The sequence below is a fragment of the Galendromus occidentalis genome, unplaced genomic scaffold (genome assembly GCF_000255335.2).
Source record: "Galendromus occidentalis unplaced genomic scaffold, Mocc_1.1 scf7180000077460, whole genome shotgun sequence".
Classification (NCBI taxonomy): Eukaryota; Metazoa; Arthropoda; class Arachnida; order Mesostigmata; family Phytoseiidae; genus Galendromus; species Galendromus occidentalis.
The window spans coordinates 624,222-645,775 of record NW_003805448.1 but is presented as its reverse complement, the minus strand read 5'-3'; the positions used below and the strand labels follow the sequence as shown (position 1 = coordinate 645,775).

The 21,554-nt window shown below is 51.8% G+C and overlaps 1 protein-coding gene across 1 annotated transcript; it reads left to right on the top strand.

The window, feature by feature from the left end:
• The first annotated feature begins 13,062 nt into the window (after positions 1–13,062).
• On the top strand, positions 13,063–18,829 carry LOC114828265 (uncharacterized). Its single transcript, XM_029111694.1, has 6 exons — positions 13,063–13,172; positions 14,342–14,419; positions 14,539–14,675; positions 15,198–15,477; positions 17,929–18,171; positions 18,694–18,829. The coding sequence occupies exons 1-6, from the start codon at positions 13,063–13,065 to the stop codon at positions 18,827–18,829; spliced, it is 984 nt and encodes a 327-aa protein (XP_028967527.1).
• Positions 18,830–21,554: the final 2,725 nt, after the last annotated feature.

The following is a 21,554-nucleotide window of genomic DNA, read 5'->3' as shown; positions in this document are numbered from 1 at the left end:
GCATGGTTCAGGTAAACACAGATCATCGGACTCACATTGTCCTCATCGCCAATCACCATCTTTCTTGAAAGTCTTGTGCAGAAGTCCCTCGGTTATGATGCACCGGAGCAAAAAGGGACGTGTATTGTGTAATCGCTCCGCATAACAAAGCAATTCTTCCGGAATTTTTCAGCTAGCCTGATGAGGGAGGATTCTGCACCTCCCGAAGGTAGAGGTCAGATCAGGCGTCTGGTCCGCGTCTGGCCCACATGGAAGACCGTCCCGACATCTGAGCCAGGTTCTTCCGACAAATGAAGCAATGTTCCGCGAATAAAAGGCTACGGACGACGACCCAATGCCGATTCAGTAAATCGACCCATGGCATCGATCATGATGCATTGATTGTCATGCGGAGATTCGACATGTGTGCGAAAACGATATTCGCTTCGTAAATGTTCGCTCGTTCGTTTATGTCGAGCGTACAGGAGAGAAGCGAGTTCAGCGGAATTTCTTGAGTATGAAAAATTTCAGCCGCATCTTCAAGCTTCGCAGCGAGAGCTGAATCGTCCACCGAATCACACGGGTCCTATCAGCTTATTGTAAACTCATTGTGCGAGCGGCCGGCGGCGTTAAGCGGTGCGGAAGGGAGAAAATCTTCGTTCAAGCGAATTCGAGTGGGAGGCAAAGGGCTCCGGATTAATCGATTCCCCAGAATTAAACACGAAGCATACGCCGTACTGGAGAGCTGTCGTAATTTATCGAGCCTCTACGAGACGTGTATAACCCTTCCGATGCGTCGCCCTTATTCTCCACACGCGTTACAGCGCCGCCATACCTGGGAACGATCGAGCTAAAAATCCCTCAAATACGCCCAAATCCCTGCGGAATTCGAAATACCCGATCTTTCCGAGAAATTCGGTGAGGTATCTGCGCTCCCCGTAACGCATTAATGTCTGGGAGCTCTTTCTCGACGGGATTATCTAGATGGAGGCGATTTGCTTTAGGCTCGCACCCGCAGCGAGACGAGTACTATAGGGGATTTCCCCTATTTTTACCGGCGGATAATTCCCTCGGACGGGAACTTTTTTTCGGGGGGTCGCATCTACAAGAGGATGAGGAAGTTGGCGTGTCGGTCTCTCCCGCTTGCCCAGCGTGACCGAGTAGAGAACGGTTAGCCTTGCGAAACTAATTCGGCTGCCCATGTGACAAACTGCGTCAAATTAATAAGAGTCAAGCGTGATCTGCCAACCAGAGGACGCTCCAAGGAAGGCTTCCGACGTCGCCGTGAGATGCTCCGTAATATCTACCGCATAGTAATGAGAGCGAGCCAGATCGTCCGGCAAGCCCTGTCCCTCACTTCAGTCTTCGGTAAACTCTCCTGGAGGGAAAAATTCGGGAGGCAGCGTGGAGGCTATCGACCAAGTTCAGAGCGAAAACAGTCATAGGCATGAGTGAAGCGCAGTGCTGAAGAGATATCTGGAGGCATGCCACGAAGGGAGCTCTCAGACGGTTCTCCAGAGGTGGCTGGTGTCTGATGTCTACCACGCACCGATAAGCGGTTGGATAAGCGGTGTACGTATTGGAGAGCTCCTAAGGGTCTCCAGGAGACGAATCCAGTCCGAGATGAAGCCACTTCGGTTCCGACCGATAGAGTTTTTCGTGAATGTCTCCGCTACCAAGAAAGCAGCGAAAAATCATTACCTAACCTAACCTAACCTAAATAACTTCTCTTGGACGTCCTGGAACGGCCATGCGAAGCGGGGATTCCCGAAGATCGGTCAACCTTTTCTCGCATTTTTCATGCATACCCACAAAATTTGATTTCCAAAATTTGGAGATTATGCTCCGCGGAAGCGATCTTTCGTTTGCTTTTGTGAAAACTCATTTATTCGGAGTCCTGCCCCTACGCCAGGGGAGACAAACACAGCTGTCATGTGCGCTCCCTGACTCGAAGGCTCATCCCTCCCGTCTCCAAGCCCTCGATGGGCCGGCAGAACACAGACCTGACGTGTTTGAACAAGGGTCTTTCCGACCAATCAACTCTGTGGGAATACATTGTAACATGAAACGGTTCCCGCGAAAAGAAATTCCTCCCCTCTGTACGAAAAATTCTGTAGGCTATTCTGGGAGCGTGTTTGCGCGCACGGGGATGGATCGAGAGCAATCATCCGACTGCCACTGACAAAAGCCCGCCACCTTCACTTTTTCCACGCTTTCGCTCATTAAATTTCGCTCTTGGCCGCGCCCATATCTCTTCCGCAGGATGCCTTTTGTTCTAGCTAACTCAGAATCACGGAGCACACGCGTCTCAAGCAGCGTTACCTGCAATGATTTTCTGGTCGTGCCGAACTTGAGTCGAAATTGTTCCGCGCCAAAGCTTTCGAGATGCTTCTCGAGGTGTCCGGTTCTCTCGTGCTCGAAAGAAGTTGGACAATCAGAAAGAATCCCTCAAAACTTATCTGATCTGAGAGATGCTAGCAGATACTTCGGAACTCGAGACCCTAGGTGCTCGGGAAACCCTTTTGCTTAGATGCCGTGAGTTTCCCGAATCTCGATGCCGCTCGATCTTAGGTGCGACACGATTCGAGCCCGGATAGCTGAATGAGCCAGGGTATTCGACCGAGAACCCCCCAACCCCCATCATCAGGTTCTCGGAGCTCAGGCTCACAAGGGAGAATCGGCGCCACTGAAAGCAGGAGAAAACGCGGCCGCGGCGAAAAATTCCGTGCTCCAAGCATAACACGTAAGGAGGTCAATATTCTTAAGGCCAGAGTGGATCATTCAAGGAAAGCCGTCGACTGCAGGAGCGTCGAAGATATCCTCTCCTGCATTTTCCGTATTTTCCTCTACTACACATCGTACGTGCGCCCTATGAACATCCGATTCCGGGGGGTAGAAATTCAAGACCCTCCAGACTCCGTGACGCGTTCAGACCCGGGATCGATAATCTGAGCTATGCATCAACGGACCTAAATCCATCTGAATCCTTCATGAGATCCCTCAAGCAGCTCCCGAGCGCCAGACTATTTCCCCCGCTACGAAGTATTCAGAGTGAATGATTCGTGGTGGGCCGCGATCGATTCCGTGGCGGGCAACAACGATGGATGACATTCTCTTTCAGAAAACCGTCCCGTCGGCTTTCCAATGTCGGACTTCCGCTGGAAGCGCGCTCGGAGCGTTGCTCCTCGACTCATTGTTTCAACGGAACACTCGGTCAGTACGATGATCCACCGCGCCGAGAATTCGGGAATATGTTTACTTGAATATTGGCTTCAGTGCCTCATTCTTTGGGGAATACTCACGGTATCAAACGAAATCCATGGAGCTTATCATAGAAAAACTTCAGAGAGCGCATCCAAATGTGTCCACCACAGAGACTCGTTTTTCGAGACTCGCACTTTCACTTGACATTTGCTAGTCAAATTGAATCGTCACAATAAAGCGGAAGCGGTGTGACAACCCCTAAGAAGTCCGTCACGAGTAACTTACAACCGAAAAGTGTTGGAGGGCAACTTCATCCTAGGAGAGGGACTTGCCTTCCATTTCCACTTCGTGACGTCATGAGGTATATAACGCATCGGAGGAGGGCATGAGTCTCAGTTCGGGCCGTCGCGGATCGAGCGAGCCGTCGTATCACGCTGCTGCTGCTGCTGCCAACCATGTCCTCATGAAAACTGAAGGCCCTTGCTAGCCGTGGTCGACAGCAGCGAGGCTGGCAACCTTGGCGGGCCCTTCCACCTCGTTTGTTCTGTGCCGACTGGGTTAATGAATGAATTTATTGCTGTCATCCTGTTGAGTAATATCCAACATTCTTTTTCCTAAATTCGTGATCCCTCTCCAGTCTTGAACTGCGTACTGGAGCATAGAGCCGATAGAATTCCTCCAAACTCCGCGATTTGGAGCCCCTGTATTGAATCGTCCGTCGTGTTCCGGTGATTGGAGGCGGAGTTCAGCAAAGCTGAATGACGTTCGGTAGAGCTTTGCAGTTTATGTCAATGGCACAGCTGACACATCTGCCTCGTAAGAAGTGAAACACGCCATATCTCGCCCTCAACGAGACTTTGTCTCATGAGGAGCAATCATCCGTAAGGAACACAAGACATCGAGTGTACTGATATCGAAAATCGAGCCGTTCAGAAGACTCCGACAGCCATGAATGTCGAGCTTGACGAGCCATTCACACATGGGGGCTCTGGGCGGCTGTCCAGACACTTGAAGACCTTGGCGTGTTCTCGAAATCCTGGGAACTACTGCTATCGTTCCAAGCTGATTTAATATAATTTCTATATTCTGATACATAAATACAGCGCCTCTTGCAACGAGGATCGTCTCCGGGCTACGGTATTTTCTCCGATCGGTATAGGGATTTAATGACCCGATACTAAAGTACAACGAGCCTTCCATTTCTCTCGCAAGAATCACAGCCTCTGCACCCGTGCCAAGCTCTGAATTCTCACCGACTCTCGGCGACCGCGATCGTTCAAAAGCTCGAAGCTTCCGCACTAACTCAATCAGCGTCATTAACCGTAAATTACAGCGCTTCTTTTCGAAACAGCGTCCATCGAGAATCAGGCGCCGCCGATGAGTAACTCCGTCCCGACATCAAAATTCAGAGTGTTTCCGAGCGAACATCTTCCCCGAACGGAACACGTCCAGTCGGGCCCGCTGAATATCCTGTCGTGGTTGAACCACACACCCATCGAGTCGCCCACCCTTCTCGGAACAGTGACTTCAGCCGTACGCGCGTAATGGCTCCGTCAATCGTCTGACGGAACAGATTCTCGCGTGCTCGCTGTACGGGAGGCTCGTACGAATAGTTTTCCCGCCGCGTCACGATTCTGTTGCATACTAAAAATTAGGCTACGCGTGGACATACCAGTCGCCGTGAGACGAGTGTCGAGCGACAGACTCCTCTCACTCAGATTCTCAAACCGTTACTTTCTGGATGCTCCCTTTCGATGGGACGTCTCGCGCACGTTTTCGCGGTTCGCTCGACGACTCCCCTGAGGCCTAGCTCACTTGACCTAAGGCTCGTCCATCAGCGGAGGCCACCACCTCAGGCCGTGGATAATTCGCACTCCTTTGTTGTCCTGTATCTGTTTTTGTAGACACGGTACTAGCGAAGACTCGAGGGTACTCGAAAGACTTGCTGTCCGCCTCGAGGCGTGAACCGCTGAGCTACCGGCAAACGCTCGAGTGGTCAATTGATCCACCGCTTTGTAAAGCCAATCAATGAACAGCTCGATGTTTACACTCCGTCTTGAGAGCACTTTGCGTATCCACCGAGAAAGCATACAGTACGGCCGGAGCCCCCGGGATCTTCCCTGGAGAAGATATTCTGGCACAATGACCTTTCAGCTCTGTCCCGTCGAGTTTTTGCTTCGTACAGGATGTCATCCTGTACGGGCGAAAGTCTCATTGCGAAAACGGTTGTCGAAAGCTTTCGGCGACGCACGTTCCGACTGCTCGGGCTGAGGTGGCACAGACGGCTTTCGTGGGACGCTTTCCCACTGCCGATGCCGCTCTGACGGGAACTATGCGCTGTGAGCGAAAAGACCCCGGAAGCAAGCCGATACGTTTTCTGGAAGCAGCATCTCCGATATTTCCTCGAATAAGCGTCTTCGTTCAGCTACTGGTTCTCGGCCCAGAATCCGATTTATGAACGACGGCGGCCGGAGAAATATTCCTGGAGAAATTTTCCTGCGGCGTAGATACATTTCGTTTCTCCTCCTCGGTGTGTATTCTCACACCGAGTGAGTGCGCGATGAGTGTTCGCCCTCGAGCCAGCGGCTTAGTCGCGCTCCGGCACACGCCTCCGGGATCTAGGTATTGAGCGTACGTGACAGAAGTCGACAAGCAGTTGAACGAATTTGTTTCCTCCGAGTCTCAGTCAGTCAGTTTGCGGTAGTTGGCGGTTGTCTTCCAATCGGATGCTCCCGACGGAGAGCACTTTCGCCCGGATCAGTTCCGAACGGCTCCTGACGTTGCAAATACCGCATGAACGCCGAAAATCCCGAGCTGGATCCGAGCCTCTATCCAGCCCATCCCATCCGACAGCGTTCTCTTCCTGAATCAATTTTCCGGGGGAAATAGAGTCCCGGTTTCAGTGCGGATGGAAACGAAATGAAACTGCTGTTTCTCTATTTAGACTGAGTGAGCGGAACATACCGGAGACACGCCGGCCGCGTTTCGAGAGCGACCTACGAGTCTTTACTGCTCCGATCGGCTCCACCGTCGTAAAAAGGCGACCTCTACTGGGCTCTTGACCTCGTCCGCTGGTCCGCGAAGGCGATTCAAGGTCGATTAGCATAACAGCATCGAAGTCGGTCATGAGCATCAGGTTATCCACAGGAACCATTCACTGATTGGCGTGACACGTAAAAAAGGCGGATTACACCCGGGGGATGACTTTTCCGCAATCCATACTTTGATTTGATTGGATTTTTGTGCTGCAGGAGAATTCCCAGTTCGCTATTCTGACTCAAATGCCGACTTGGCCTGAAATAGGACATCTCGGGAGATGAAATCTCAAATCTCGGTCAAGCTAAGATCCCCGGCTGGGAATCTCGATCAGTCCCGCAGTGCGTTTCTCCACGAGGCCGAGGTAGCGGAGAGATGTCACAGTGTGTCGACTTCACTGCGGTAGAGAAATTTTCCGCGAGTCGTCCACCCGTTTTTGGTTTTGGGTCGATACGGCTTTAAGGGAGGCAGTTGAGGAAAGAAAATCTTCGTGATCACAGGTTAATCGCTTTCGTGAATATCCACACCACTTTCCCCGCGAGAAGCAGGTGCGCTTGTACAGCCAATCGCCACAGGGCTCACAGGCATGATGGAGTCGAAGGCATGAAGGCCGCGAACCGAGAGGTTCGCGGCGCGATTCTGATTCTATACGTGCCTTCGAATTTGACAGAGCCGATCCCGATTTTCGCAAGAGGCGCTATAGACTCCGCGTCCCGCTGCGTAGTCTGCCACCCGCAAGTCCCTCTTTCCGCTTGCGGAACCGAAGCCCGTCAGAACTTTTTCCGCAGCGGACAGATGTCAGTCTGACGTTTGGAATTCCCTAAATTAAATTTTGCATCCGTGTGCCCATACAAATTTCCCGTCGGAAATTGAGGGCAACGATGAAAAACAGAGGAACCAGTCCACTGGTTCGCTCATATCGAACTCAGGATCCTTCACGGACGAAATGTTTAACTCGCCCGGCGAATTCTATCGCTCGTTGGAGAGAAATTCAGAACCGCTCCGCAAAGTGTACACTTGGTTCGGCAGATATCGATTCGAGTGAACGTCTGAGAGGATTTCGCGATTGAGGCCCCGCCGAGTTCCATGGCTGCGGCTTATCGGCATAGGTGGAGAAGAGAAAGTGCTGTCCCGATGCGAGCCTGTGACAGGAAAGAAGATTTGTTGTAGTCCGTAAAGTGCAAGCGGAATTCGTTGAGAGACTTTGTCCGCCGTCAGATACAGTGAAGGTCGCGATGTGTTCGTTTCGGAAGTTTGACGCTGCTGCGTCGCTTATTCAGTTTCAATATGTTGCTTGTTTCAGTCGTTAGTATCGGGTAGCTGTGCTCGGCAAGACGACTGGCTTTATTGGTCTTTCCGTCCCCGCGTGTTCCCTCATAACAGCTCTCAGTGGGACAGCGACCCGCATGCAGCCTCGCGAACTTTCGGTTCCTCGCGAGCTCGCACTTGTCTCTCTTGGGATCCCCCTCGATCGACGTCGCAAGAATCGAAGGAATACGCCAGCTTCTCGATCCCTGGGAAGTCGAAGAGTTCATTTTTGACTTGCGTCACCAAGGGAAGCAAGAACTTGGGGTTCAATGATGGGGTTAAAAAAAACTCAAAGTCATCAGGCAACCGCGAGATGGCTTCGACCTGAAGTCCGTTGATCCATGTATCGAAATAGGAATCTCGTATTCTTGAGCATTTCGATGCTCGGCCTGTCAGTGACCCGCGGGCTGTGGGTCGACCACTCGACGGGTGATGCTATGGCTCTCGTGAGGGTCGCGGTCCCGACGTCATTCTTTCATTTTTCCCTGACCTTTCCAGGCTCGAAGCCCGTTGTGAGTATCAGCCGGGTCATCGGTCAGTCTACCCCTGAAGGACGGGGGGGAAGGGGTGTCCCGAGTCACAGGAACGTCAATTTTCGGCCTGTCTCTCGAGGTCATCCGACAAGGTTTTCCCTACGACCGACAGGGTTAGCTCTCTTTTCCCCTGAAATTCCTGGCCACGGTTCTCGGATTTTTCCGAGAATTCTGTCGCGACCGGACGGCGAGTTTTGTCAGATTCTCGTCTGAGAAAGAAGGGCCAATAAGGAACAACCAGCTCTTGGACGAGTGGGACCGAATATCAAAATAGCCGTCGCTTCGATCCCAGAGCACGAAGGATTGAATAAATATTTTCTATCCATCAAGAGCAGTTCAAGATCAGACACTTAACGAGAACAGGTAGCGATCGCTAAAGCGAGGGATCGTTCCGGAAGGTGACGAGGGACCGTTGCCAGGGAAATCGTCTCCCGTGTCTCTGTGTGGATTTTCCATCGAGCGTAGGGTGCTCGCGTCTGAACCCGACCTTGTGAAGGTGATTCCGCCATGAATATTCATATATCGCTCGCAGTTCCCGACTGGACTTGAAGAGCTCTCCGTAGTTCGCAGCGCGAGCGACTACCTCCTTCTGAGCCCGGCTGTCAGGGACAGAGGGCGCGAACCGACTGGAAAAATCTCACAAGACTTGTCTGCGATCTCATCTCGGCTTTCGGAAGCCGACCACGGTATGGACACCGCACATGAATGGAGGCGCCGGACTCTCGATATCGGGAGCCCGAGCCCCTCGTACTTCTAGCGAGTTCGCGGCCGAGAGACGAATCATCATTCCTACCCCTGGATCCCACTCAATGGGTTCCCTCGGCGTAGTTCTGTTCTTGAGTAGATTGTCGCCCGATTCCCCGTGGCCTGAGAGGAGATTCTCCATAGACCTCCGCTCTAATGATTCCGATATGATCAACCCGGCTGAGAAATTCGCTCCTTCAGTTCCGTGTCAGCATTCCGGTATTTTCAAAGGGAGCTGAGATGTTCTCAGTACACGGCTGAAGTACTCGTGACCTTTCGAGACGTGGCGGAGCGTGTTGCGTTGAGATGAGGCCTCAAGGCGGAGAATTATCATCTCTCGAGTGGAAATACCGCTTGGATGTTGGTCACTCGGAGTTATGCTCATAAGAATTTCAGCCGCTACCCGGACCGTGGACTCGATCAATCGAGGTCTCCATCAACCACTTATCTGTCACTGACGGAGTTAGCCTCAGCGTTTCCTGTCTCCGTGGACACTCTCGAGCAGCTGTCAGAAATCGTATAATCATCCTTCAGCACTTCAGGAACAGGAATAGAGGTACCCGATTCTTCCCACAATCGCCCCTTTGCCCCCCTCTCCACACGGTTCCGATCCTCCACTACTCATTCGAGCCCGATAGTTATAATTCTGGTTGAGTCATTCAGAACGGGGTTGAAAATTCCTGATTGCGTCAGGTAAGCCCTCATTTACTGCTTTGCGGAACGGCTCTATCTTTATCAGCGGGCTTACAGCTCCGAATGAGAGCCTCGAATATTCGAAACCAGTTCTCTCTTGTCCATCATTGAGGTGTGCACGAGCGCCGACGCGACTTTGGACCAGCCGACCTCCCCATTTAGGGGAAAGATGTTATACGTCGAGAAGATTCTACAATACTACCTACCTACATATATGATACGAGCCGGGAGGGCGCTCCGCGCCCTCGCGGCTCAATTGCCCGCACGCCGGATGCGATTCTATCCAAGGCCCGAGCGAGTTTGTCGAGTGATTACGACGGAAAGCGTGATACCGATTCGCAATGAATGAGTACGATACCAAAGAGCATGAACACATGAATTAGCATGAGAAAAATGATGCGATGCTTTCGCAGGCCTGAACGAATTTGTCGTGTGTAATCGGCAGTTATTGTTCTGAGGAATATCTGATATGGAGATTCCCTTTGTCCGATGTATGCCTATCTGATATCTCAATGATAGCACGACGCATGAGCATTCACAACTGTGCTTACAGTTTGGAATCTCTATTCACGGGTCGATTCGCGGGCGAATTGAAGCAACGCCTCCGACTTATCTTGGGCATGGCGAATTCAATGAGGAGACCTCTGAGCCTCGCGACGAAACTCCACAGATCACAAAAAAACACTGCTTAGGTCTCTCGTACTTGTCACTGAATCTCTCGAAGAATGTAGGCAAACCGCGCGTGAGTCCCAAAGTTCTTTTGTCGAAGATGTTCACGACAGAAAACTCTGATTGGAGTTCAAAAAGATATATGGATGCAGAGTCGGACTCTCCCATCGCTCCCATGGAGCAGGAGAAATGATTGCACAGTAATGAAACAGGTGAAATATATGGGCATCGCTTATCAGATACGCTAAAGAATTATAGAAGAAATTTTGGAAAGCATTACGTTCGATCTCGTAGCTCTCGATTCTCCTCTGATGATCGAGTGGAGAACCCCGATATTTGGTTCAATGCCGGACCGATATTACTGCTTTATTCTATAGGGGGAGAAATTATCATTATCAAATTAGATCATGCTGAAATTAGTAGGCTGCTGCGACGTCTCTCGAATCGCGCGCCTTGCCGGAACGGTCGTGGCATCATGTGGAGAGAAGTGGTGGAGAGGATTTCGTTTCCAGCGAACACTGGAGAAAAACTTGATAATTTTCCGGAATAACTCGAGAACGATGCGATTGATCGAGTGGAAAAGTACTTCTTACGCTAGCGGGAATGATTCGGCATCGAGTCAAAGTAACTTGAAGTCTTTTGACAGACAAATAACCCCGATATTTGGTACAATGACGGACCGACATTACTGCTTTATTCTATAGGGGGAAGGGGGATGCATAAACGCAGTGCTTCTCCTCAGAGAAGATGCTAGAATATATCGACTCGCATGGATAATGGTGTTCCCGGTCTCGATCTTATTGATAAGGACCTCCTCGGAGCAAATAAGATTCTCACGTGAGAATATTGACTGAAGATGAGAATCATCTAGTATCAGATGCGACTGGATTCGAAAATTCATCGCGCAAGCGAAGCGATCCGACCGGGCAGGCGAAAGCTACTGACATCGATTGAGATGTTCACACACGCCGATCTCTTGACCTATCGATCACCGTTTCGAATTTCATGCAAATTTATTCGGGGGGAAGAAACGTAGAAGACGAGAACTTCTGCTCTGACCTGAGAGCTTCTCGCGTGAAAGTTCTGATGACATAAGCATACGCCGAGGGCTACGCGAGGATTTTACCGCACCGGTCGCCGTTGGAAGCTCACGGGTTTGCTCTGGTGGCGCGGCGCTAGAAGATAGTATCATCCAGAAGAGAAAGCGATGGCGGTCCCGTGAGCGAAGTGGCGTGTGGGAGTTGAACGACGTCGCCTGTAGCAATGAAGCGGATGCTGACACAAGCGGAAACGTCCAGAGCTTCGAAGATCCTGTTTCTGATTTCTAATATCTGCTTATTGTCAACGGGAAGCTAGCGGCTGGATTCTATGCTCATGGTGAGCATGGAATCCAGCTATTGACGATCTCGTCGACTCGATATTATTTTGTTTGAAGAGAAGAGTCGAGACCCGTTCCCTCCCGGCTGGTTCGCGGAAAGCTCACTCGAATATCCCGGCTGACTCCCCTTAAGCGGATCGGAGATAGCGGAAACTCGTTAGTTCAGCGGAAACTGAAGCTGATCTCCACAACGTTCCATATTCCAACGTTTCCTGCTGAAGGTTCCAGGCCTTCCCGTACGGGCTCTCCCATCGTCCGCGTATGGAGCGAGGAGCTGCGAATCGGGAAGCGCCTCGGGCGGAACATCCCAAACACCAAACTCATCAGGTTCTTGTCGTTGGATCCGTTACCTCAAGATTAGTCATATGGCTGATGGATGCTGCGATAAGTACGTACACGGCATTCGAGGACATGCAGCACGGGAAAAATCGCCTCCAGCCTTTTGCACAAACCTCGCTCGCGGAATCCGGACAACATCGCGTTCGTGGCTGAAATGATCGGGCTTGAGAGAAAATCTTGTGGTTTTCTGGAAATGCAGCTCGATCCGAATCCGTGCTTGGAGTGCTGAACCGAATATCTATCCAGACGAGTCCAAGCATATATAGCTCTTGAAAACAGCTGGTCGGAAGAGCGTTCCGCTGTGCGATAAACTGGGGATGCTCGACTCGAGAGGAGGATATCTATTAGGTAGTGCATCTTGCGAGTCTCCGGAGCGAGATCGGTTCGCCATCAATCCGAGTAGCGGGGCCGGAAAGCGGCAAGCATGCGATTGCATCTAGAAACGATTGGTTTTTGCAAGGAAATAGACATCAATGAAAGATTCTATTGGCCCCGAATGAAACATAGCATCGCATAAAAACTCTTTCCGAAGACCGGTGCCAAAGTTTGCTTTCATTTCCTGAGTCCTACTCTCCCCAATCGGAAAGCATCTTTGAACGAAACATATTGGGCCCCAAAGCTAATAGTCGACTCGTGTTTCGATCTCACGTTTCGACAACAGCATCAATAAATCTGTTTCTTGAAACGTCGGCGTAGAAGCTCATCACCCGCACTTCGGTCATCCGGCCGGCGATTACACGTGGCGGACATGCTTCATTCTGCTGCTCTTGAAATCACGTCGCGAAGCGGAAATCGCGCGAACAGGTACGGCGGCGTCGGCCGCCGCTCATAATGTCTCCAGTGATTGAACCCCGCCCATGGGCCCGATATACGTCGCTCCGTCGATGCACCAAGCGGGCGAACAGAAACCCAGGGGGCGACCCACGACTCGTGACGTTTGAGCTCAAGCTCGCCGGGTGACGTCGCTTGTTCTGGAACCAAAACCCTGTAGGCGTCTCAACCCTTCCCAGTCGCATAAAAGCACCGGCTTCCGGTAAGATCGTATAGTTTCTGTCGAGTAGCGCGAGTGGAAACGAAGCGTACAATCGCGATAAACGGTGCCGACGGTACAGTGTGTGCTTAGCAGCCGATCCAGGAGTGCGAACCCGATACTTTGGCGTCCCAGGAAAAAGTGACACAATGAAGCCAATGCTTCTTCCATTGCTACTCTTCGCCAATGTTGCGGCGGGTGACTCGAACACCGTTGGAAGCACCGTGGCGAAGAGCCGTCCAGTGTATTTCTCTCCCGGGTAAGTTGGACGAGCATCTTCGAGTGGATCTCGCGAAGTTTTAGAACTCTTAGGAATGGTGGGGCTGAGGAAGAAGAGAACTCCAGGCCGGAGGAATGCAGGAACTCTTTCAATGGGTAACGGAAGGTCGTCAATCAATCGAGCTAAGAGCTCCCCGTGCCCGAATGCGCCTTCCACTCCGAGGTCACTTCGCTCGTTGACAGCATATGGAACCAGCGGCACCCTATCACGGCGGTCTCTCGCCCGATCGCATGTATGCTCTCGGGCAAAGTCTTGACTATCAAAGCTCGAACCTGATCACCCGAGCAGCGACCTCCATCGAAATCCACTCGAGATCAGATTCCATGGGTCTCGTTCGGTCGGATGGCGCTTCCGTGCAGCGCTTCGCGGTCTACCCCTATCTCGGAACACTTCCGCGGCGTTATCCAGGTCTGCCTCGATCACAGGATACGGATAGAGGCAATTGTGACGAGTATCGATGGTAGAGATCCACCCGCGATGGAAATTCTCTACTTCTCTCTCTTGCACAACGAACGATTTAAAGTTGGCTAATGATCGAGAATTCATTGGGCTCAGTGTTGGCGCTGCCCGGAGCCAAACCTTCTCCCGAACAGATGGCGACGCTTTTTTTCCTACTTTGAGGAGCTTGATACATCGAAACCGCGTACCGAGTATGCAAAGTCGACGGCTAGGCACCGCGAGCTTTGAGCAAGAAAAATCCATTTCCGGCCAGCCCGAGTTCTACATGTCATGTGCGACACGTCGACTTTGACCCCGATTCAGGCGTGTCCGGAGGATGCGATGCTCATAACATCAAGAATTATTCTCCACCCTGAAACCCGACTGGATTGGATGATCTCTAATCCGGTCCTATGAGGAAACCGTCGCACATCGAAGAGAATCTCCAATTGACCGTTACAGGTCTGCGAACGGGGAAACAGGAGCGTAGATCAGCAGGCCGGAGCTCGACAAAGGCACTCAAGACTGTCGCCGCTCAATATTTTGCGGTCGGCGCTCCGCAGGGAGCGCGTCCGTTTTTTTTGTGCAGAGGGAGAGGAGCCCGGCAGCTGGTGTTGCTTGCGATTCAAATCCGATCGCGAGATCTGTCCGGTGTATTTGAATAAGTGGTGCGAAACTCAGGCGGACTTAAAACATATCGGTTATTCCAGAAATACCAACGTCATAGGGACTTCATCCGTAGCGGCCTCATCGAAGCGACACGGGGGCACGCGGATATTCGAGCTACGGTGAGGGTCTTCGCTATTTCGATTTGTTCCGGTGTCCACGTATTAATAGTTGTGGTAACAGCTGCCGAATATTTCCAGAGTTGTCAGTGCGGCCGATAAGTCATCGATTATCCTTCCAGATCGACCCTTCCACCAATTATCATCCCGAAAAACTACACAACGAAAATCATTAATAACGAGACCGTCTATGAGCACGTCTACCCTGAAGAAGTGCAGGGCAAGCAGAAATTCGGAGTTCGCAAGGCCCTGCGACAAGGTCAGTTGCGATGTTATCTCTGCACCGACTAGGATCTCCGATGGCGAGGCATAATGATCTTGGATACGCGGGAGAGGGGAGGGGCAGTCCAATCCATCCGGCAGCGGAGAGAGGCTTTCATAGACCTACCTTAGTATTTAGAAATCCGCGCGAGAATCTCTCAGAATTCCTCCAGGAGGATCTCCTCCGAATAACTCGTACCCGGAAACCATCCATCATCTCACGCACAGCTCCTCGGAGTAGCCTTAGTGTACAATTTCCTCTCCTCGAGGAGTCCAAAAACGCGGTATAACAAACAAGCCCGAAAGAGCTGTGAGGTCTCGACGTGCTGGATTTATTTCTCCTGGAGCTCTTCGTGTGGAATATACGGACGGAGGGTCTATTCTTGGAAGAGCACTGTGGAATCCCGACCATCGTCGGCGTCGTCTGAGAAGAATTGGTCGGGTGGAATAGGGACCTTTTTTTCTGCCCCAATCGAGAAGTGGTCAAAGTTGTTTATCCGTGATTCCTATCGGTCCGCAGGTGCCGGAGCGATGAGCGCATTGCTTAACACCGTTTCTGGAGGCTTGGCAGCTGTTGGAGGGGGTTTCCTCTTGTACGCAACGATGTTGGGAATGTTTGGTGAGAACTTCCTCAACGGTGCACCGGGTCTCCCTCCCCTCGGCTCCCCGTTAGGCGCTGCTACTCTGGGTCACCCCGGCGGCCCCATCGCTGGCTACCCGGGCGTTCTCCCCGACGCGCCGGATCAAAACCTTGACAAGGGCTTGCCGAGAATTCCCGGCTATCCACCCATTCAGAAGAGGTAAGAGTTTGCCGCAATCTAATTATTGCTCCTACTATCGAGACACGTTCCTTTTCGTGCACTGCTGGATATCTCCGGGCTCCCGGCCGAGGGAAACTTCTGTACAGCAGCTGCTTGCTGTTGCATGGGGCAATTCGTGGGATCACCGAGCGGGTGTAAACGACTTCTCAATCGCCACCGGGCTTGCCTGGCGTTTAACGGGGTCTTATCTACAGCGTCGCTCTTCGACGTGGGCCCGAGTCCTGACTGAATGCATCGATGAGAGGATGGAGGGCCGACGGGTAGGAGCTGGACAGAGTCTGAGATTGGCAGCGATCGTTCGACCAGCATCAAGCGAGCGTCCATCCTCACGATGTCTAAAATTCATTTCTCGGCCCATCGTGAAAAGCGATCAAGCAGCCTTCTTATCCGACAGTCTGGGTCAACGACTGCATTTCTCATCGACCCTTTGTCTCCCTCGAGAGAATCTAAACACTGATAGCGCAGACTTCCGCTCAAAAAGAAGACGCCCCGTCGGGGGTTCCTTCAGATGCTCAGGGTCTTGGTTATGGATCGCGGCGCAAGACGTGCAGATATCAACCCAGTGAGATTCTTCCAATGGTAATGCAGCTCGATTCGGCAGAGATCGGGGAACGTGTCCTATCGCAGAAGGATCGTTAGCGTGGATAAAAGCAAATTGTTAACATCGGGAGGGCCCACGGACTCACAAAACTCTGTTCGTTCCCTTGGAACCTGAAGCCGTTAGCGCTCTAACGAGATACCGCGGAAAGCGACCGCATTTGTTCCGCGAGCAGAAATCGTATGCCGAGTCGAGTCTTACCGACAGAATCCTCCTAGAAGCCGATACAAGGCAGGTCATGGAAGCAAATTTCGAAGGCGAGCTCTCAGCGAAATCGCTGTCGTTCACAACGGTCGTGCCGCTTTCGCCGTTGCCGCTGCTGCCAGCGTTGTTCTCTGTCAATGGCGGTGGGCGCGTTGCCGACTATTCCGACCATTCAAGTGAAAGATGACGCGCCCCGAGCCCGAAGAGTGGGCTCGAGTTTCCACCTTCGCATTTCGACGAATTTTGTCAACTTTGGACCCTCGCCTCGGTGAGGCTTAGGAGCGCCCCCAAAACGGAAATTTGCCAACCACAGAAATCCAAAATCATAGAGTAACGCCTCATCAACGCCCACTCGCTCCGACGCGGAGTGCTTGCACTCACCGCCAATGTAGTCTTCAAATAATGGTTATGGCCGCGGATTGAGATCGAAACCTTCAAGATATTCGAGGGAATGACCAAATCGAAGATTCTGTGCGGTGCCCTAGCGGGTTTTCCCCTATTTGAGAGAATCAGATCGTCGAGGAGGAATGTGTCGCTTGGAATCTCTTCCCCTTCAAGGAGAATTCTTCGGGACAATAGTGTTCGGAAAATAGCTCCAATCGTAGGAAATTATCGTTGCTGAGACAAATGCTCCGCGGAAATTGAGGAGCCAGCTGGGCGCTCCATTGCCAATGGGCAGTCAAGCAATGAGACAACTCATCGAGCTCGATGATAATGAGTGATTCTCCCGGAATATCCACCTGCAGACTCCCTGGGAAGCGGATTGATCAGCCGTCGTCGAATGTAATTTTGATAGGCTTCAAGAATGTAAGAAGTTCTTCCCCGATGTCGATTATGGAACTCATATCGAGTATTCAGAATTATCATACAATTATTTAGAGCCCTATCGATGACCGTATTGGGGAAGACCGCGCGACAAGTCTCAGAGAGACCACCATTCATATCGTGGCTTGCCCGCTAAGCCGCGTATTCCTCCTTGGACTCGACTGTCGGAGTCCGTCCTACGCAGCGCGCCGAGCCATTCGCTTAATTGCGAGAAGAACATTTTAGCCGACGATCTATTTAAACCTAAGATTCTCTTTGAGCCTAGCTTCTCGCTCAGAGACTTCAAAGTAAGAGTGACCTCGTTCGCAATCACTTCTCATCTCCGGGCTTGCCAGTGCGCACTGCCGCCTTCGGAGCAGCCAGATAGAAGAAAATATCGCCGCTCGACCTACCTTCTGAGGATTCACTAGTTTATTGCGAGCAGGAAGTTTTTCCCTGAGACCACGCGGCGATTGAGCATCAAAGCCCAATGAGCATCCAACCCTAGATCACTCACCGGTTCTCACAATGGTTTAACGGGACGGAGAAGGCGTCGCCCCTCAGCATAATTCAGTAGCGATAGGAGGCTTGGGGGGGGAAGCAGCTACTGTGGATGTTCTTCCGTGACACGCATCTCCCTCGTATTCATATTCCAGAGCTCGCGCAATGAGCAGCTGCTAACCCATGTGCTGACCGTCACGCGAACGTGATGGAGGGAGGAGTCCTCTCCCTCAAACAAGCTTCCATGGAATGCCATATCCTCTCGATCCGCAGGGTCCTGTGTTCGCTCGCTCACGAGGAATTGACATGTCCGTGAATTCTAGGAATGGCGAATGGATCCAGCCTCGAGGAATACCCCAACTACGCGTCGAGGAAGTGAAAATGCTGCGACAAGCCATGGAACCTTTCATGTCGACCCTCAGGAGTCTCAAGGAGGTGGATTATCCCGAGCAGATTTTCCGCGTTTTGCACGTCGACGACTTCGAATGCAAACAACGAACCATTTGCGAAATCGAGCAGTATCTCGCAGGCAAGGGTGTCGCCGGATTCCTTCTCAACTTCCTCAGGTGAGAAATCGGCGAAAGATACAAGCATTCGCAACATCAATTGAGAAGAGAGGTTCTCCGTTCTCTCCCAGTTATCATGAATATCTTGGGATGCGCATTCTTCCTCGACTTCTGCGGCAGACTGTCTGCGCAACGGGGTCATGAGATCCAAGTTAGGATGTGCTCATCAAGTCTAGACCGAAGCATGGAAACTTTTGTCATTTTCGGGCCTCTAGGGATAGGTGGAGCCTCGTCTGCAGCAATCCGAGCGGGATGAAGAGCTTCGCTGGAGTTGAGCGTTCTCGCCTACAGTGTTTTTGTCTGAATGATGACGTAACAAGGGAAGGTCGGAAAAAAGTACGAGGCGAAGGATTGATTCCACCGAATAGTCGCCCTCATTGCGGAGAGACAGGAAATCGCTTATACCCTTTAACCGCTCTCCGTCAATATTAAACCGTGAATCCTCGGAGCTGAAACGCTCCCGCTCATCGACAAACACTTATGTATAAACACATCAGCAGCGGGATCTACTTCACCTTTCAGCCCGCGCATCCCCGGCATGGACAAATACCACAACGCGATCGCTACGGCTCTACGGCATCAGAACTGCGGCGTAGTGTTCCGATCCTGCCCGGAAACTATAGGTCAACGTCTTCTGAGGATCATCGGAATTCATTGATTCACTGAAGAATCGAGGATTGTGGAGAAGCGTTTTCACTTCATCTCATTTTTATTTATTCCGCCTGTTATGTATTGATCATCTATGTCAGATAGACCTACGAGGGGCATCAAACGTCTCAACAGTTCCATTCCAAAGAGAATGTTCGCGACCTTACGGCATCTTCGCATATTCATCGGAGAACCGGGGAATAAAACAGTTACCAGGTCGTGCAATCAAGAGAAAATGTTTATTCAATCCTCTTCGTAGCTCATCCGTTCCCTTGCATAGTGTCGAGTAAATCCAACCCAGTGCTTGATCGATGACCTCCCTCTCGGCTTCAAACGAATATTCCAGAGAATCGCCGCTGTATCGAGGCTCGGTCAGATATCCCCGGCGCCAATGTTCTACCTACTTCCGTATGCCTCGAGTCGGCGGTACAGGCACCCGGTCACGGCAGGTTACTCGAGACCCCGCCGGACATCGACTCTATCGGGATAATGGGAACTTCTATCGGAAACCGTTGATGTGGAAAACTTCTCCGCAACGGCAATTCCAATCTTCACACCGTGGCGTCCCTGAATAGTCAAAACATTTTCGGATTCTTAGGATCGGTAGAGTACCTCTTTTTGTCGAGTGCCCTTGGCCGAGATCACTAAGAAACTTCATCGGGTGCACAGTGTAGACACCCTCGGGAGTTCCTCGGAGTCCTCTTCTTCGGAAGAGGTCCTCAGGTGTAGGGAAAGGCACAGGAGAGGTCTCCAAGGGAGGGAGGTACGCGTTGACACCGCCTTCGAATCATGATTCTTATCCGTCTAATTCGCAAATGCTGCTGGGCTGTCCTCAAGTTTATGGAATACTTATCCCGCCGACTCCGCAATCCTGACAAGCGACTCCGTCGTTCCGCGTGGCGTCGCGTCGTCGGTCGTCCAAAACAAGGATTCCTACTCGTAGTCGGATAACGAGAAGGTGCTGTCGCTGCTGCTTCCATCAAAAAACTCGAATGCATGCGATTCCGGATGTAAACACCTCGGGGGGACATATCTTCATGAATAATGAATAAAACGTCGCCGATCGAATCCTACTGTTGACTCGGAGAGTGTTCGCTCTACTCCCGCGCACCGTCGGAGGCGGGAACGATGTTCAGCGTAAGAGAAAGCGAGATCGCGGAACTTCGACGACCACAAGGAAAAGAGCCGTGTGCGGTGGCCGCAATCATTTCAGGTCAGCGAGCAGCTATCCGCCGCAAACATGGAAGCTGACAGTCTCCAGGACGCTCCTTATCTGCGAAATTCCAGCCGCTTTGGATGAAAACGTCACCGCTCGCGCCGAGATGAGGCTACAGCAGCGAGCGCTGCGAAGATTATTGTAATTACTGTCGGCACTGACCTGGCAAAGTAATCTCCGTAGACACTATCGAGTCCCGTCGTCGGTGGGTTCGTCGGATGGTTGCTCTGTTGATCGAACAGTCAGCCTCGATTGTGTCATGTCTTTCGAAATGGCCAGCACTCGTAATCAGAACCGAAATCGGAGCGATATGAAGCCTTCGAGAATCCTCCCAAAATCTGAGGCTGTCCAGTGAGGTCCCCTGTACAGATTCGGTGACAGGCAGACATCTTAATCGGGACTAAGAGAGATTTTAAGTTTTGGAGAACGATTCCGCGCACGTCAAGAATCGATCAGAGCATCCGAGGCAACGGAATCGATTACAGACTGATTTTTCCTACGCCTGAACTCCGAGGCGTCAAACGGAGAGATTCCATTCATACTTAGACCGGGCCTGGGATTCGATTAATAAAAAACATGCTCACGAGGTCTCATGCGGAAAACTCAGCCGCCGTTCCCCCCTCCCCCTTAGCCCTTCCCCGTTCCCCCTTCCGCGGCCAAATGTGTTAGCGAGTGAGTAAAGCCATGTTCGGTGTGCATCATCCGAGCAACGTAGACGCGTTTTTTCCGCTGAGTCGCATCCGCCGGGAGTCGAGTGTGTTCTGAAAGGCTCATCGATTCGCAGCGAGCTTTACGTCTCTTAACGAACCACAGTAGGAGGTAGGCGAGGCGCAAGAGCGCGAGGCGAAGGGTTCCTCGGCGTGAACAAAAGCTTTTATCGGGTTGACGAACAGACTGAATGAGGAGTGAGTCTCGACTTGCAAACGAAACATCGCCGGACGTCGCTATCTCCGTCGGCATTGTTCGCAACACGTCCGCTTTGTTTGCCGCGGACACGTTTCAATCTCCATCAACGGCGGCCGCGAGCCATCGCATTGATTAGCAGGCGACGGACAAAAATGGAAGGCCCCTCCCGGCGTCTATCCCTCTCCACGTGTACGGTACCACCGCCACGAGAATCGCAAGGGAGAAAACGACTGGGATCCCTACCTGCGAGAGTTTCCGCTTCACATTGACTTCTTCTCCCCCTTTCCCCACGGATGAGAAGATCAGAAACTACGAGGTCGCGAGAGTCGTCTGACAGCTCCCGCGACCGAATTTCGCGATGATAGTCGGATGTATGGGCGAACCCAAGCCTGGTGACGAGGTCGGTGGTCCTGCCGGAAACAACATCAATCCCGATCCGTTTTTCCCTCGGTAGTCTGTCGAGCGCTCTGGGAGGTTTCGAATGGTTTACCGCTCCGTTGCAAAGCCTTCCGTCGTGACGGAATCCTTATGTTAGCCGATAGCTCCGGTTTTTAGGCGATTTTTTTCCGTACGTCCTCCCACCATTAGTTTGGAGCGAGCGATGAAGACTGCG

Coding starts and splice junctions, on each gene's coding strand:
- LOC114828265 (XM_029111694.1), top strand. CDS start 13,063: ATGAAGCCAATGCTTCTTCCATTGCTACTCTTCGCCAATGTTGCGGCG. Junction 13,173..14,341: donor CCAGTGTATTTCTCTCCCGG/GTAAGTTGGACG, acceptor CGGTTATTCCAG/AAATACCAACGTCATAGGGA. Junction 15,478..17,928: donor TATCCACCCATTCAGAAGAG/GTAAGAGTTTGC, acceptor CGTGAATTCTAG/GAATGGCGAATGGATCCAGC.